The following is an 18,287-nucleotide window of genomic DNA, read 5'->3' as shown; positions in this document are numbered from 1 at the left end:
ATGTCACGGGTCGTATCGAGGTGGAAGAAGATCTCTTTTTTCTTAAAGGACCCACGGCGACAAGAGGGCATCTGTGGAAAATCAAGGGTGGGAAATTTCATGGCGATACCAGAAAATATTTCTTCACCGAAAGGGTGGTTGATCGCTGGAATAATCTTCCACAACAGGTAATTGAGGCCAGCAGCGTGCCAGATTTTAAGAAAAGATGGGATTGGCATGTCGGATCTCTTCATGGAGGTAGATAGGGGATGGGTCTTGGTGTGGGCAGACTGGTTGGGCCGTGGCCCTTTTCTGCTGTCATTTTCTATGTTTCTATGTAACTGAATGGATAGTAGTAGTAGTAGTAAATGTAGGCATGATCTTTTTGTAGTGTTTTAGATTCTGTAACATTCTGAATTCAATGTATTGTATTGTTTTCCTTTCCCTTAGTAATGACTCCATTGATTTACCCAGCACAAGGGCTAGACCAGCATGTAGTTACAGAGCTATTCCTATTTTCAGTTTTTATGAAAAGAGGCGACATTTGACTGTGGTTGTCTAGAATCATTACCATCTCCAAAGAATGATTGAACAGAACCATCACTGGAACTGACAGAACCTTTTTAATCTCCTAAAATGTATCCAATCTAGCCCAGTACCTTCTCCATTTTTAGTTTTGCTAGTGTCTTGAAACCCTCTCTTCACTAAATGGAGCAATGTTTGCTCTGTGTCTTACCATCCCAACTCTGTCGTTCTTCGTAAGTCAAATGTTTCTCCACTTCTCTTAATATGTGGCTTGGTAACGAGGAGAGTGCTAGGAAATGTCATGGTTTTATTCTGAGTATGATCAAATAGACAACGTTCATAGCATGCATGATGCTACTTGCAATGAAAAGGCCTCTCTCCATTTTAACTTATTTGTGTATGTGTTATATCAAAAATCTTGGAAAATAGAACACTGGTTGACTTTGCACAATAACAGTATGTTGATGATACTCTTTATTAATAATAATAATAATAATAATAATAAAAACAGAGTTCCAAATAACTTGCTTTGTATCTTAGCCTAATGAGGTTTATTATGTTTTGAGGCAGACAGACTGGGGCCTCCTTGTGACATACAGCTTGACTCTCTGAACTGTACAGCTTTCAGTGTACAATGGAGAATGCCAAAAGAACATGCTGGCACTATCACAGGATATACCGTAAGTGAGCAGCTGGTTTTTTGTTTTTTTTTATCAGCTTACACATTTAGCATTATTCTGTTACATCTATACAGAGGAAAGAATAACAGGACAGTTGAAACAAAGGGCAATAGGAGGTATTTAATAAGAGAATTTAAAAAGCTCCAGTGATGTAGACTAATATACTGTAGCAAATTTATCTTTTTTTTTTTTTTTTTTGCTGATGTATTTATTATATATATGCCTTATATTTTCTATTGAATATATTTTCAAAACTTTCAATAAAAAAAGTAGCAATTGACAGTTGTTAGCATTTGGTAGCTGTTTGTATGCCTGTGTAAAATGAGTTGGTGACTTTATTTAAAATATGTATTACCTGATCCTATGCCCTCTCATTGCAGAGTTTCCTTTCAAATGAAAGAAACTTGACTCATGCACATTTAAATACCTACATAATATAAATGTGCATGAATCGAGTTGAGTCTCTTTCATTTGAAAGGAAACTCTGCAATAAGAGGGCATAGGATGAAGTTAAGAGGTGATAGGCTCCAGAATAATCTGAGGAAATATTTTTTTACGGAAAGGGTGGTAGATGCATGGAACAGTCTCCCAGAAGAGGTGGTGCAAATAGAGACAGTGTCTGAATTCAAGAGGGCCTGGGATTGGCACATGGGATCTCTTGGGGAGAGAAAGAGATAATGGTTACTGTGGATGGGCAGACTAGATGGGCCATTTGGCTTTATCTGTCGTCATATTTCTAAGTAACCACAGATCTAGGCAGGGCGCAGTTGGTGATCTTGGTGCTGTACTTCAAACATTTTTGATCAGAATGAGTTGGTGACCTTATTTCTTGCTTATCATATTCATCTCTTTCTAGGTGTTTTATAGCGAGTTGGAAAACAACAAACTTACAAGACCACTATCACATGATGTTTCTCTCAGATTAGACTTACTTGATATGGTAAGTGCTTGATCTTATGCAATCAAACAGAAAAGCACAAAGGGCCTCAATGAATGGAATCAAGTCTTTATTGACTCAACATGAGCCGTGTTTTGGCACACAGTGCCTGCATCAGGAGTCAACCAAAATCTCTTATAGGCAGATATACAGTAGACGGAAAACGATGTGGTAAATAACCAAACAATAGTTTCAAGTTTATTCGGTATTTATATACCACCTATCAAGGTTTATCTAAGTGGTTTTTACAATCGGGTAGTCAAGTATTTTCCCTATCTGTCCCGATGGGCTCACAATCTATCTAGCGTACTTAGGGCTTCAGAGGACAGGGTCACAAGGAGGACAGGAGACAGGGTCACAAGGAGCAGCACGGGGTTTGAACCCACAAACCCAGGGTACTGAGGCTGTAGATCCAACCACTGTGCCACACACTAATGTGTTGAGATGCTGGATGTAAATGTTAGTGTCCCATTACATAATAATACTAATTTAAAAGTGGGGGGGAAAGGGGTATGATGTGTGAAAATATTCTTTGACTCTCCCCCACCCCTCCCAATGCCTAACTGGCTGCACTGGTGCCACTCCAAATATATCTGTCTAAAGACACCACTGGTGCAATGAAGCTACTGTGTAGTAAAAGGGCCCCAATATGCATTTATTTGTTTATTTTTACATTTCTATTCCTCACTATTCAAAGCTCTATGTGGATTACAATGGACACATGCAGCATTAATTTGAGACAATAGACAATGGACAACCAGTGAAATTTACAGTGCAGGAATCAATCCAAGATGGTTAGTATTTCCTTATATAAGAGGAGTTCCAGCCTCTTTATCATCTTGGTCACTTTTCTTTGAACCTTTTCTAGTGCAGTTATATCTTTCTTGACATAAAGAGACCAGAATTAAATGCAATACTCCAGGTGAGATTGCACCATGGAGCAATACAGAGGCATTATAATATTCTTAGTCTTGTTAACCATCCCTTTTTTAATAATTCCTAGCATCCTTGAGTATCAGGTCAAATATTTCATTATACTAGTTGTATAGACCCACCATCTTGCTATAGTAAATTACCAACAAGATACACATAATTGGAAAAAGGAGATGAGCTCATTTTAGGAGTAATTTATTAATGGTAGGCACTGACTAATGTTGTTATCACACATTATCTGCCATAGGGTTTATTTTATGCCATGGGCTCTGTGACAGACAGCATGCAATACCATTATTAGTGTGCATTAATCATTAGAAAGTGACCACCTGAATGTTCCCCAGACATTTTCACTAACATTAAATTGTTCTCCTAGCAAACTATGCATGTGTCTACAAAGAAGGGTGATTTGTGGACGTCAGGGATGTGGGTACAATTAGAAAGGTATGCCCTGTAAATATAACTTTAGTAAGAGTGGCAGGTTCAGTTGTGTCTCATAAAACACTGAGCATCATTATAAACAATGATGTTAAAAAGCAAGATTCTTGTAAGACAATTAATTTGCATATTGAGCATATTAAGCCCTCAAAGATCTGGCAGAAACAGAAGCTAAGGAGAAAGGCACCTGGCTGGAGCTGAAACAATCTTCAGTGTTGAGAGGAGTGAAAAGACAGGGCAAGAAGCTAGGTCTGTTGAACCCAGTACCTCATGCATTTATGAAAAACGTGTGGGGAGAGTGTGGTGCAGTAGTTAAAGCCTTAGCACTCAGAGGTTGAGGGTTGAAATCCACACTGCTCCTTGTGACCCTGGACTAGTCACTTAATCCCCCCATTGCCCCAGGTACAGACAGGGAAAATGTCTGAATAACTGAATAAATTCATGTAAATTGTTCTGAGCTCCCTTGGGAGAACAGTATAGAAAAATGTAATAAATAAATGACGCTCAGTAGCAACGGTCCCAAACCCTGTCCTGGAGGACCACCAGCCAGTTGGGTTTTTGTTTTAACCCTAATGAATATGAATGAGAGAGATTTGCATATAATGGAGGTGACAGGCATGCAAATCTGCTCCATGCATACTGATTAGGGCTATCCTGAAAACCTGACTGGCTGGTGGTCCTCCAGGACAGGGTTGGGAACCACTGCTCTATAGGATATATTATAGTGCAATGACCTATGCCACAGGTGTCAAAGTTGGTCCTCGAGGGCCGGAATCCAGTCGGGTTTTCAGGATTTCCCCAATGAGATCTATGTGCATGCACTGCTTTCAATGCATATTCATTGGGGAAATCCTGAAAACCCGACTGGATTACGGCCCTCGAGGAGGGACTTTGACACCCCTGACCTATGCATTCGGTGGGGCTGAAGCATACCCAGAGGCAAGCACTCAAGTTCATTAAGGTCTGTGGCTAAAATATACATCAAACCTCTCCAAAACCTTCTTTCCCAATGCACACAAATTATTAAAAGGGTTTCCTGACAGGCTTCAATAGTAGGAGGTATACTGTAATAAAGTCACAGATAAATGAAGCAGGGAGGACATTCTTATATAATTCACAGGTATTGAGCTCTCCAAATATATACAAAGGGAAAGGATAGGAAAACAATTAGGCACAGTAGGCCATATGAACAAAGTAAAATAATTGCAAAATGTATAAAAAAAAATTTCAAAAGTCTTCTCAGAGCATTGCTCCATCTCTTAAACTCATTCATCTTTCAAACCTCTTTGCAGTTATTAAAATCCTTACTTCTCTCTATTGTGCCTTATTCTTTTGTCAAGGTGGGTAGCAGCCTCTTCTCTTTATCAATCCTTCACAGTCTTATGAATACACTCCCCTCACTCTATTTTGTAGGCAAAAAGGTTCTCTATGCTCAATTACACTGTTCTCCTCAGTGCTCACTTTTTCTTAGATCAAGCAGATCTGGCAACACCCAAAACAGACTCTCAGGGTTTCAGCATTTAACATTTCACAATTCCTCATCATCCAGTACTGTTCCCGGTAAATACTATAGGCCAGCAACAGCTTCACTCTTTCTCTCTCTTCTGAGGATAAGGTTAGGATCTCTCTGATGAGCTATCCCTCTTTTTTGGCGTTCTGTGCCTCAGATGACAACTGTGGAGCAGATTGACCACCCTTGAGCTTTTTCCTTTCCCCTTAGCTCCTAGCACTAGAATAGATGAACACCAGAACAGGGTACCCACTTGTATGGTTCTACATGCATTTTTACTGCTCCATATCTGGAAGACAAGGCTCCTCCTTAAACTCGTTTTTATACATCTGTGAGGGAGTAAATGACATAGCGGCAGGTATCCCTCAGATTACTCCCTCACTGAGGTTGCAGTTTAGCCACTTATGGTGCTAACCTGCCATGTCACAGGCTGAATCAGAGGGGTGGGGCTCAAGCAAGGAAGTAGTTAAATGAGCAGAATGGATCGGAGAAGCCCTGAAAGCAGGAAAGTAGCTATAGGTGAGTCCTGCCCACCCAATCTCTCTCACAGCACGAGGATGTGGTGGCGCCTGAGCCAGGCTGCAGCACCAGTCCCACTCTGTGCAGCCCAGTGCTCTGCCTCCGATGAAGGGTGAGTCGCTGCCGCTGCCACTGCAGCCCAAGTTCTGGAGGTGGGGGACAGAAAGGGCTTGATGATGTGCTGGCTGGCTATGTTACTGCCTGAGGGAAGAGGTCTTCAGGAGTAGCTCTGAGCAAGGATCCTTCCAGGGAATGAGTGGCCCTAGCTCAGACTCTTGCATTCCTGTGTGATAAGAAGTTTTAAGTCTATGCCTCCAGGGTCATGTGATCATAAGTGAGGTAACTGAAGACTGCCAAGGTAGGCTAATTATTATTCCTTGGCTATTGGAAATGTGATTATGATAAAGGAAGATTTCCAGAAGGCTTTTGACAAAGTTCCTCATGTGAGGCTCCTGAGAAAATTAAAGAGTCATGGGATAGGAGGCAATGTTCAATTGTGGATTAAGAACTGGTTATCGGACAAAAAAACAGAGAGTAGGGTTGAATGGCCATTTTTCTCAATGGAGGAGGGTAAATAATAGTGTGCTGCAGGGATCTGTGCTGGGGCCGATGTTATATAACTTATAAATGATCTAAAAATTGGAACTATGAGCGAGGTGATTAAATTTGCAGATGAAACTAAACTGTTCAAAGTTGTTAAAACACATGTGAACTGTGGAAAGCTGCAGGAAGACCTTAGGAAATTGGAAGACAATGTGGACAAACGCAAAGTGATGCACATTGGGAAGAATAATCCAAATCATAGTTATCGGATGCTAGAGATCACCTTGGGGGTCAGCGCTCAAGAAATGGATCTGGGTGTCATCGTAGACAATACGCTGAAGCCTTCCACCCAATGTGCGGTGGTAGCCAAGAAGGCAAATAGGATGCTAGGAATTATTAGAAAAGGGATGTTTACCAAGACTAAGAATATTATAATGCTTCTGTATCACTCAATGGTGTGGCCTCACCTTGAGTATTGCATTCTGTTTTGGTCTTCTTGTCTCAAAAAAGATATAGTGGCACTAGAAAAAGTTCAAAGAAGAGCAACCAAGATGATAAAGAGGATGGAACTTCTCTTGTATGAGGACGGACTTAAAAGGTTAGGGCTCTCCAGCTTGCAAAAGAGATTGGTAAGGGGAGATATGATTGAAGTCTATAAAATCCTGAGTGGTATAGAACAGGTACAAGTGGTTCAATTTTTTTTTATTGCATCAAGATTTACAAAGACTAGGGGACACTTGATGAAGTTACAGAGTAATACTTTTAAAACCAATAGGAGGAAATATTTTTTCACTCAAAGAATAGTTAAGCTCTGGAATGCATTGCTAGATGATGTGGTAAGACCAGTGAATGTAGATGGTTTTAAAAAAGGTTTGGGCAAATTCCTAGAGGAAAAGTCCATAGTCTGCTGTTGAGACAGAAATGGGACAGTAGCATGGAATGCTGCTATTATTTGGGTTTTTAGATATTTCATAATCAATGTATATTATGATATTTTGGCATCAATATACCTTCAAACTACTTTTCTTTTTATTTAATAATATTTCTTATCCTTGTTTCTTTTTTATCACAAACCCAATTAATAAACCCTCAAGTGATGAACTAGGAGGATGAAAAGAAAAGTAGTTTGAAGGTATATTGATGCCAAAATATCATAATATAAATTGATTATAAAATATCCTTTAACCCTAGTCATTGCAATTAATTTATTCTTGGGTTGGATTTTGATTAGAAAGATCCATTTCTCTATGTTTGTAGTATTTGGGTTTTTGCCAGGTACTTATGACTTGGATTGGCCTCTGTGAAGACAGGATGCAGGGCTAGATGGACCATTGGTCTGACCCACTAAGGCTATTCTTATGTTCTTAAGAGTTTAGCCAAGCCAGAGGCAGGCTACTGTAATTGGGACTGTGTTGGTAAGACTTTAATTGGAAGTATCAATCCTGTATGGAAACAGGGTTGATTATTCTTCTTGTTTGTACATAAATAAAATGATTTTGACTTCCTACCTGCAACTTGGGTGCATGTATGCCACATGTGTGAAGTCAGACACTATCATAATGTCCCTCCAAAGTGCAGAATTTTCTGTTCGGCTACTTTCTCTGATCAGACCACCCTATTCATATTTGATTGGCATTTTTCTGGAGCAAGGGCTCAGAATGTTCTTCCTGCAAAGGCATAGGAAAGCACACGTTAACAGCCTGCTGCAATAGAATAAAGATGATTGATATTAGAAAAATTTTTTTTTTCAATAATAGTGAATTTTCTTTCAAATTTCATATACTCAGCTGCTCCCCAAACCCTGTCTGTTAAATATCAGAAAATTACAGTGGGAATGAATAGCTCCCTGACAGATTCAACTGGGGTTTGGAATATACTAGGGAAGAAATTAGCCTCATTTCCCCAAAATAAGCATTTTCTAAGAAGCAATTTTCTGCTTCTTAGGATTTATAAAACTATATTATAGCAGTGTTTACCTTGTTGGAATGTGTTTCAGCATAATGATTCCATTTAGTCTGCCATTATCTTTTTGTCTTATTTGATCTGATATTTTTTTTTTCCAGAGGCACTTTGATGGACGAGCAATCTTTGTAAGTACATTTTAGGCTTAATTCTGTTGACTTTTTTCACTCTGGCAGTATTTTGCATTACAGGAGGGGAACCTGCATTGGATGATGGGAGATGGGTGTGCTGAGGGGGGCAGCTTGAAGGAGAGAATCCTAAATGCCCCTTTCATTTGAAGGGAAGCTCCAGAACGAGAGGGCATAGGATGAAATTAAGAGGTGATAGGCTCAGCAGTCAATCAGCCAGCAGCCTCAAACGGAGCAGGAGGGCAAGAAGATCGCTCCTGCTCCGTGCACAGGCTGGCTACCAGGGGCCTGAATGGTACATGGGGGAATTGGGAGGGTGGTATGGTTGTCAATTTTGACAGGCACAGGAGGCAGAAGGGATTCCTCCTGATCCGCCCACCGTGAAGCTGCTAAGGAGTTGGGGGTGCATGGGGTTTTTATTTTATTCAGCTGGGATGAGAGACAGGGTTCCCTCATATTTTGCCCACCACTGGACCACAGGTCCCATGGCAGGCCCAGTGGAAGCCTGCAAGGTATCATGAGGGAGGGAGATGGTACAGGGCAGTGAGGGACAGAGGGAGGGGGACAGGGTGCAGAGCCTTGCAGGGAGTGAGGGGGCTGGGTGCAGAACCTGGCAGGGCAGGGAGGGAAGGGGCACTTGGAGCAGATCATGGCAGTCAACCATTTTTCTTTCTTTTTGGAGGGAAAATAGGGGTCTCGACTTATATTCGGATCGACATACTTTTAAGTATATATAGGGTACATCTCCCAAAGCTAACATATCTCAGTCAGTAAATTCAAAATAAAATGCTGAGTATACTTTTGCTGTCTGGACATTTATTTTTCCATCAAATTGGTTTCAGTTTTTCTAGCTGTCAGCCCTTAAAATGGCAGAACCTCTAGACTACTGTCTCGCAAACTTTGTTGAGCTACGTCACACTAAATGTAATGGCCGCGGCTCGAGGCATCTAGAAGTGCATGGACGTCAAAGCAATGATGTCACGTACATCACATCAGCATCCACACATGTGCGAAGGCCCTCCAGATGGGCTCTGAGCCGCCAGTGGCGGGTGCTGGAAGGGAAGACGCACAGAGAGAAGGAGAGGCACTGGCGGTGGCTGATTGCCTGCAAGATGTGCCTCTCGCTACTCCAGCCAATGGCCTCCCCTTTTTAGAGATTGACAGGAACTCGACTTGTCTCACTATTTAAAGACACAGTACCTCTTGTTCAAATATTTATGTATTTATACTGTTATTTATATTTGTATTTATACTGCTTTTTTACCATTTAAAATCCAATAAAATGTATTGAAAAAAAAATGATAAAGATAAAGACATAACACCATTGCATGCCATCATACCTTAATTAGGAAACCTGAGCTCACTATGGGGTTTCTACATGTGATGCCCCCCTCTTCCAAGTCTGATAGAGCCTTTATCTGTCACAGCTTGTAAAGATGTCAGTTCGATCAACTACTTTGCTGACATTCTTTTTAGCATATCTTAGTTAGTTCCCCCTTACTAAGATATGCTAAGAAATGGGCTTAGTGTGAGCTAATGTAGGATTTTCTTGCTTATTAAGCCATTTTTAATGCTTTCCTGAAATAGGGCTTTTTTAATTTTTCCGGTCCTATGCTAATTTTTCCATTAGTGTGCAGGACATGCAAAAAAAAAAAAAAATTTTAAATAATGTGGGAGCATCAGTGTTACTCACTTGGGGGGAAATTCTGTATAGGACGCTGGTTTCTGCAGACACCTAAGAAGTAGCTGAGAATTGCACACCAGCGTCTTATACAGAATTGCATCTGCCCTAACCGGCCCAATTCTTTAATCAGCACCCATGTCACAGGCGCCGGTTAGAGAATCGTGCCTGATCCCTTCCCATCAGCTAATCATGGCAAGGGAATCCCCCCGTGCACTCAGCCAGCAGGAGGGATTCCCAATCCCTTTCGCCGCCACCTTTGAACCCCCACCTGACACTGTCCATGATAGGAGTGATGCCCAATCCCTCCCACTGCCACCCTTGCACTCCTCCCATTACCTCCCAGTACCTTCTGTAGTTGGCCAGCTGGAGGGATGCCTGCTCCCTCTGGCTGCCAGGCCCGCCTCTTCACAATGGTGGGTCTTCCCCTTTCCAGTGCATCCTGGGAGGGACCAAAGGCCCTGGTTGGCTCAGGAGCCTAAGGCCCTCCCCATGTTAGTGGCCTGTGGTATCTGGCTAATCGGAGTCTTAGGTACTCTCAGTGCATCCCAGAATACACTGGGAAAGAGGCCTAAGACTCTGGTTGGGAGGGGCCTTAGGTGCCTGTGCCAATCAGGGCCTTAGGGCCTTCCCCTGTACATCCCAGGATGCACCAGAAAGGGGAAGATCCGCTACTGTGAAGAGGTAGGCCTGGCGGCCAGAGACAGTAGGTGTCCCTCCGGCTGACCGAACTACAGAAGGTATTGAGGGGGGTTTTGGGGTTCCGGGTGGGAGTTTCAGGTCTAGGGAGGTGCCAGGGTGGGGAGTTTGAGTCTTGGGGGTGGTGTCCTAGGTTTGGGGCAGGACCTGCTGGCAGGAAGGAGTGGGCATCCCACCTGCCTATTGTGGGTGAAGGGGATTGTTTCAGGGGCTCCAGCAGGAGGGAGTGGGCATTTCTCCTGCTGGGGGACTTCAAGGGGGGTTGGGGGTTGCAGTGGAAAAGATTGGGCATCCCACCTGCTGTGGACAGTGGCAGGGGGTTCGGAGGTGGCAGCAAGAGCGAGTGAGCATCCCTCCTGCCGGCTGACTTGTGGTAGAGTTCGGGGGTTCCCTGCTGCAGCCACTCAGCTGATCGTGGCAGAGAGATTTTCTTGTGGCTGCATCTAGTTGAAATGTAGGCCAGCATTTTAATGGCTTACATTTCAGGCACTTATCACGGCGCTAGGGAGATGCCTAGGGCCTCTTAAGCTCGCAAAAGGCCACTTTTGGGCAAACCACGCTCACGTCTAGCTTTGGGTGAGCGTAAGCATCCCTAGGTGCCTTTCTGCACTGGCAACAGACACCTATAGTGTAGGCCTGCCTCAGGGTCTTTTTTTTTAAAGAAAATGTGCATCCCGATTGGCTGGTTAGAGAGTGGTAGGATGCCTACCGCTGCCTACAATTGGGACGCCATTTATAGAATTTTCCCTTTAGTGCACACTAATTTGAATGCACTAGCTAGTTAACACTACCAGGCCTATTCACCACCTATGACATGTCCTCGCTACAATTTTTTCAGTCATAGCACCCCAGCTTTGGAACAATTTACCAATCTATCTACGTGGAGAAACCTCATTAGAAAAATTCAAAAGCACATTAAAATGCTACCTGTACAAAGATGCATTTGAGTCATAGATAGGATAATTCATCTATCATTAATCCCAGGCTCAAATATCTAATTTTACCTAGACCTTATATATAAGTCCAAACCTCCCTTATCCTCTTTTAGGCTTAGCCATATTTTTATATTCAAATATATTTTATTGAGCTCAACAAAACTAGGTAACAAGAAACCAAGCCATAACAAGCAAGCTCAGCATTTTGAATAACAAAACCCGTACCTATAAATAAGAAAACCCCCCTAAACCAACACAACCCACCCCAAAATAAATAACCCCCTCCCTCCCAGGGTCCTCCTTCCAAGTACATCTCATCCAGAGAAAATTTCTCAAAAAGCAGGTTACCAGGTAAAACAAAGGAAAACAAAATACAGAAATTCAACAATTTAGCAAGCGGCTTCGGGCCAGCGGGGTCATAGTTGTCCAGAAGAGTTCCCAAGTGCGTTGAAAGACCCGGCGTGGGAGAGAAGAAAGGTCCGACACATCTCTCCGTTCCCACATCAAAAGGGTAATCATCCGACATCGCCAAAGAGAATAATCGGGAGCTGTATCTTCAAGACAATGGGTCAAAATACATTTCAGGGCCACCAAGACAGTCCATTTCAGAAAAGCAGCAGCGCCCCTCATTCGAGGAAAAAGTGAGGAACAGTCCCAAATAATAGCAAAGGAGAACGACGAATGGAAATTTTCCAGATGTGCTCCACAAAGATAAAAACAGCATTCCAATAATCTTGAATAGCGGGGCAAGTCCAAAACATGTGTCCCAAACCCGCTTCAGGAGCTTGGCATCTCAGACAGGCTGCATTTTCACGAAGGCGGGATAAATATGCCATATTTTTTAAATATTCTTCAGTACCCTCCTGATGTTGTTTTTCCTTAAAGATTGTAGTTCACCCCTCTTCCCTTTTGTATCGCTAATTACTTGTGTTCATATATTGTATGTTTATATGTACAAATTGTTTTATTTTCTCTCTCAATTTTAAATTGTCATACATATTGAAGTATTTGATATTGCGTGTACAACAAACTTTTAATAAACTTGAAACTTAATGCTCTTTAGTTAAAGGGCTCATTGATTTGGTGGATCAACATTTTAGACAAGCAGTAGGCAACTTTCATATACAGAGGGCTGCATGAATGTCAGAACTATCCTTGGCGGGCCACAATATTATGTAAGACAAGTAAATAAAAGTGAGGAAAAGAAGGCCCTTTGGTTCTCAAAAGTAGTAGCTGAGAAGGTAAGGCATAAGAGGTTAGCTTTCATAAACTACAAAAGATCGCAGGAAGAGAAAGATAGGCAAAAATATCTGGAAAAGTTAAGAGAGGCTGGGTGTGTAGTCAGGAAAGCAAAGATGCAAATGGAAGAAAAAATAGCTGACAAGGTAAAACAGGGAGATAAGACATTTTTTCGATATATTAGTGATAGGAAGAAGTGCAAAAGTAGCACTGTGAGACTCAAAGGTAAAGGGGAAAAGTAACATAGACACTGATAAAGAAAAGGCTGAATTGCTTAACAAGTATTTCTGTTCTGTGTTCATGGCTGAAGCGCTGGGAGTGGGATCACAGAAGACAAACATGAATAGGGATGGAGGAGTGGTAGACCCTGATCGATTTTCAGAGGGTTGTGTTCATGAGGAGCTAGTTAAAATAAAAGTAGACAAAGAGATAGGGCCAGATAGTGTATATCCGAGGATGCTGAAGGAACTTAGGGAAGTTCTGGTAGCTCCACTGACTGACCTTTTCAATGAGTTTCTAGAGTCGGGAGTGATACCAGAGGACTGAAGATGGGCAGATGTGGTCCTTCTCCACAAAAGTGGAAGTAAGGAAGAAGTAGGGAAATACAGGCCGGTAGGTCTGACTTCTGTGGGAAGCAAATTAATGGAATCTCTTTTAAAACAGAGAATTGTGAAGTTTCTGGAATCCTGTGGATTACAGGATCGGAGGTAACATGGATTCACTAGAGGTAGGTCTTGTCAGACAAATCTGATCAATTATTTTGACTGAGTGACCAGAGAATTGGATAGAGGGAGTGCACTAGACGTGGTGTATTTAGATTTTAGCAAAGCCTTTGATAGTGTTCCACACAGCCGTCTAATAAATAAACTGAGTGCCCTCAGGATGGATCCCAAAGTGACGGACTGGGTCAAGAACTGGTTGAGTGGAAGGCGACAGAAGGTAATGGTCAATAGAGATTGCTCTGAGGAAAGGGATATTACCAGTGGTATGCCTCAAGGTTCTGTTCTTGGGCCTGGGCCTGTTAATATAGTAACATAGTAGATGACGGCAGATAAAGACCCGAATGGTCCATCCAGTCTGCCCAACCTGATTCAATTTAAATTTTTTAAATTTTTTCTTCTTAGCTATTTCTGGGCAAGAATCCAAAATTCTACCCGGTACTGTGCTTGGGTTCCAACTGCCGAAATCTCCGTTAAAACCTACTCCAATCCATCTAAACCCTCCCAGCCCATCCTCCCCCAAATGGCCATATACAGACACAGACCGTGCAAGTCTGCCCAGTACTGGCCTTAGTTCAATATTTACTATTATTTTCTGATTCTAGATCCTCTGTGTTCATCCCACGCTTCTTTGAACTCAGTCACTGTTTTCCTCTCCACCACCTCTCTCGGGAGCGCATTCCAGGCATCCACCACCCTCTCCGTAAAGTAGAATTTCCTAACATTGCTCTTGAATCTACCACCCCTCAACCTCAAATATGTCCTCTGATTTTACCATTTTCCTTTCTCTGGAAAAGATTTTGTTCTTTGTAACATTTTTATAAAGGTTATTACTGCAGGGCTGTCGGGTAATATTTACCTCTTTGCGGATGATACCAAAATCTGCAATAGAATAGTCATCCAGGATGGTGTGAATAACATGAAGAAAGACCTGGCGAAGCTTGAAGAATGATCTGAAATTTGGCAGCTAAAATTTAATGCAAGGTCATTCATTTGGGCTGCAAAAATCCGTGGGAACGGTACAGTTTAGCGGGTGAAGAAATTTTGTGTATGACAGAAGAGCAGGACTTGGGTGTGATTGTATGTGATGATCTTAAGGTGGCCAAACAGGTTGAAATGTTGACGGCGAAAGCTAGAAGGATGCTAGAGTGCATAGGGAGAGGTATGGCCAATAGGAAAAAGGAGATATTGATGCCTCTCTATAAGACTCTGATGAGACCTCATTTAGAATATTAAGTACAATTCTGGAGGCTGCACCTTCAAAAAGGTATAAAAAGGATAGAGTTGGTCCAGAGAAAGGTTACTAAAATGGTGTGTGGTCTTCGTTGTAAGGCATATGGGGACAGACTTAAAGATCTCAATCTGTATACTTTGGAGGAAAGGTGGAAGAGGGGAGATATGATAGAGACGTTTAAATACCTACATGGCGTAAATGCACATAAGTCGAGTCTCTTTCATTTGAAAGGAAGCTCTGGAATGAGAGGGCATAGAATGAAGTTAAGAGGTGATAGGCTCAGGAGTAAACTATGGAAATACATTTTTTACTGAAGGGGGGGTAGATGCGTGGAACAGTCTCCCAGTAGAGGTGGTGGAGACAGAGACTGTGTCTGATTTCAAGAAAGCCTGGGATAGTCACATGAGATCTCTTAGAGAGAGGAAGAGATAATGGTTACTGCGGATGGGCAGACTGGATGGTCCATTTGGCCTTTTATCTGCCATTATGTTTCTATGTAATATCAAACTGAAATGCATAGAGCTCCATAGATCTTCTGTGATAAATAAAGTAAGCATGTAACTTAAAATGATGGAAACAAACTGCTAGTGTGACAGTTCTGAAAATACCTGCAAAATACAATATTTAAAATTGCCAAAACTCTTGTCATTTTATGTATTCAAGTTCTACTGTTTATATAAAATATGGGGGAGGGGAGGGAAGTTTATAAAGCATTTTAAGAATAACTATCAGATTTTGCAAAAAGAATGCAAATTGTGACATGCACAGCACTTTGGATCAAGACTCAAGAGCACTAGATCATCCCTTGAGCTCTTTTTATTTTTTTTAATAGCATAAAGGCTGTTCTTCCTTTTTTTTAATGCCATTGAGCTTTATAACATTCTCCTCATTCTAACAGCATTACTACTACTACTATTAATTATTTCTATAGCGCTACCAGGCATACACAGTGCTGTACAGAGTCACAAAGAAGACAGTCCCTGCTTCAAAAAGCTTACAATCTAATACTCACTTGAATATGGCAATTGTGCCTTGAGGGTAAGCAGCAAAATAATGTAGGGTACAAGCATAGCAGCTAGATTGAAGACCGAACACAGCTCAGGACAATTATCCATAGGGTCAACATTGACGTGACAGCAGCTATTAATAACAACTAGCACAAATTGACTAATAGCAGAAGTATGCTAATGGTTAAGAAACAACTTCATAGTTTCCTACATTTTCAGATCAACAGGAAATGTGACCATGTCTGTGTTCTTTAGTGAGCTTACATTTTTATAAGTCCCCTTCAGTGCTGCATAAAAAACTCCAGGAAAAATGGATCAGAGATATGTGGCAGAACTCTACTACAATATGTAATTTCTCAGTCTTAAAGGCACACTTCATATTTTCCTTCTTGCCTCTAACAGGAAGTGGTCATTGGCAATTTAAAACCAGGTTCTCAGCACCGTGTCAGGGTAGGAGCCTATGACCCGGCAGGAAAAGGGCGAGCAAGTGCCCCAAGAGATGTGATGACTTTATCCCAAGGTAAAGACTTTGAAAGTGGATTTTCTGCATGATACTGATAAGCACCGTTAATTCACACTAATGAGGTTAATAGCAAGTAAACATATTACTTAAATTAAGTTCATTTTAATCATTTAGTAGCTGATGTAATAAAATAGTAGTAAAAAATCTACACTAAAACATGTAGTGCCTGATTATGGCTAGAGGGATCAGCATTTTGCTGACCAAAACAGCAGTAAAGTCAAACCTTGGATAGTGAGCAACGTGGTTTGTGAGTGTTTTGCAAGATGAGCAAAACATTTTATTAAATTTTAACTCGATAAACGAGCGTTGTAACATGGTAACATAGTAGATGACGGCAGATAAAGACCCAAATGGTCCATCCAGTCTGCCCAACCTGATTCAATTTAAATTTTTTTAAATTTTTTCTTCTTAGCTATTTCTGGGCAAGAATCCAAAGCTCTACCCGGTACTGAGCTTGGATTCCTACTGCCAAAATCTCCGTTAAAACCTACTCCAGCCCATCTACACCCTCACAGCCATTGAAGCCCTTCCCAGCCCATCCTTCTCCAAATGGCCATATACAGACACAGCTCTATAAATAGATTTAATAAAATTTAAATATAATTATAATTATTGTGAAGTGTTCAGACCAATACCCATAAATTCAGTGATCTCACCGAACTGGGGTATACTTGGGACCATCATATCACTTCTCTTGTCCCTTTGCCAGCCTCCTTCGTTTTTACAATACAATGAATCTTATTATGTATGCTTATAAGAAGATAGATTTCACTTATCTTGAAGATAACTTCAATGGGCTTGGCACCAATTTCCTTAACTTCCAGCTGCGGTGAGATTAAAGTGCATAAACCTTAAAGTGCTTTGTGCTACTTGTGCTTGCCAATGCATCCGTGCTTGCTAAAATTAGTTGACATTAAGCCCGGCCCCCCGACTCGAGTTTCGGGTCCTTCGTCAGGAGGGGTCCCTGTTAAAAACACAATTTTAATTAAAACCTAATTAAAACTTAAATTTTAAAGCGGTACTGAGTCTCTATACTTATATATGAATCCCATTCTACTTGTCACATGGACCAAACTTTATAAATCACTCTTTTACATACCTGTGAGGCTTACTACTACTGGGCTACCATCGATGAAAGAGCACGCTGAGAGTCTAACTTCTTACATGCCTTATATGTACTCCATTTTGTTTTTAGTCACTCCCCCTATTGCTATTGAAATCTAACCGGAAATGACGTATCTAGCTTACCAATGGAATTATAAGTTTAACCATTCGATTTCAGAATTAAGACCATATGGGTGCAAAGTATTTTTATTAAAGATGAGACGTTGTTCTTTTTGCAGCAAGCATTTTGTAATGTCCCCTTCATATAGGTCTATATGGATCAAAACCGTGTACTTTAATTCCTCCAGAGAGTGAGACTTTTGTAGCCAATGGGCTACCAGGGGGGCGGAGATTCTTTCTTTTCGTATATTACTTAGATGTTCTGTTATTCTTGTTTTTATTTTTCGACTGGTCTGACCAATATATGGGAGATCACAGGGGCACACTATGTAGTACACCACTCCCTGAGATTCGCAGTTAGTGCCCGTTGATAACACAAATTTTTTCTCTCTGGAGGCTGGAAACATTACTGATGATTGCTGCAAAAAGAAATAAGTCGTTCAGAAATTATTCCTTACCTCCACATAAACCATGTGGACATTGCCGTCTATGTAGTTATGTTTTGCAGCAATCATCAGTAATGTTTCCAGCCTCCAGAGAGAAAAAATTTGTGTTATCAACGGGCACTAACTGCGAATCTCAGGGAATGGTGTACTACATAGTGTGCCCCTGTGGTCTCCCATATATTGGTCAGACCAGTCGAAAAATAAAAACAAGAATAACAGAACATCTAAGTAATATACGAAAAGAAAGAATCTCCGCCCCCCTGGTAGCCCATTGGCTACAAAAGTCTCACTCTCTGGAGGAATTAAAGTACACGGTTTTGATCCATATAGACCTATATGAAGGGGACATTACAAAATGCTTGCTGCAAAAAGAACAACGTCTCATCTTTAATAAAAATACTTTGCACCCATATGGTCTTAATTCTG

General features: G+C 41.4%; 1 protein-coding gene across 3 annotated transcripts in view; it reads left to right on the top strand.

The window, feature by feature from the left end:
* Positions 1 to 18,287, top strand: part of EGFLAM (EGF like, fibronectin type III and laminin G domains) — a 207,886-nt gene that overhangs the window by 12,479 nt on the left and 177,120 nt on the right. For 2 of the 3 annotated variants that reach the window (XM_033932625.1, XM_033932615.1), the window contains exons 2-5: positions 1,075 to 1,184; positions 2,041 to 2,124; positions 8,128 to 8,154; positions 16,071 to 16,188. In XM_033932625.1, the coding sequence (XP_033788516.1) occupies positions 1,075 to 1,184; positions 2,041 to 2,124; positions 8,128 to 8,154; positions 16,071 to 16,188 (339 nt within the window). Of the gene's footprint in view, positions 1 to 1,070; positions 1,185 to 2,040; positions 2,125 to 8,127; positions 8,155 to 16,070; positions 16,189 to 18,287 lie in introns of all 3 variants that reach the window. The other variant, XM_033932635.1, reaches the window with a different exon arrangement.

Source organism: Geotrypetes seraphini, chromosome 1 (assembly GCF_902459505.1).
Source record: "Geotrypetes seraphini chromosome 1, aGeoSer1.1, whole genome shotgun sequence".
NCBI classification, from domain to species: Eukaryota; Metazoa; Chordata; class Amphibia; order Gymnophiona; family Dermophiidae; genus Geotrypetes; species Geotrypetes seraphini.
The sequence above is the reverse complement of the archived record's forward strand: the minus strand, read 5'-3'. Positions and strand labels throughout refer to the sequence as shown.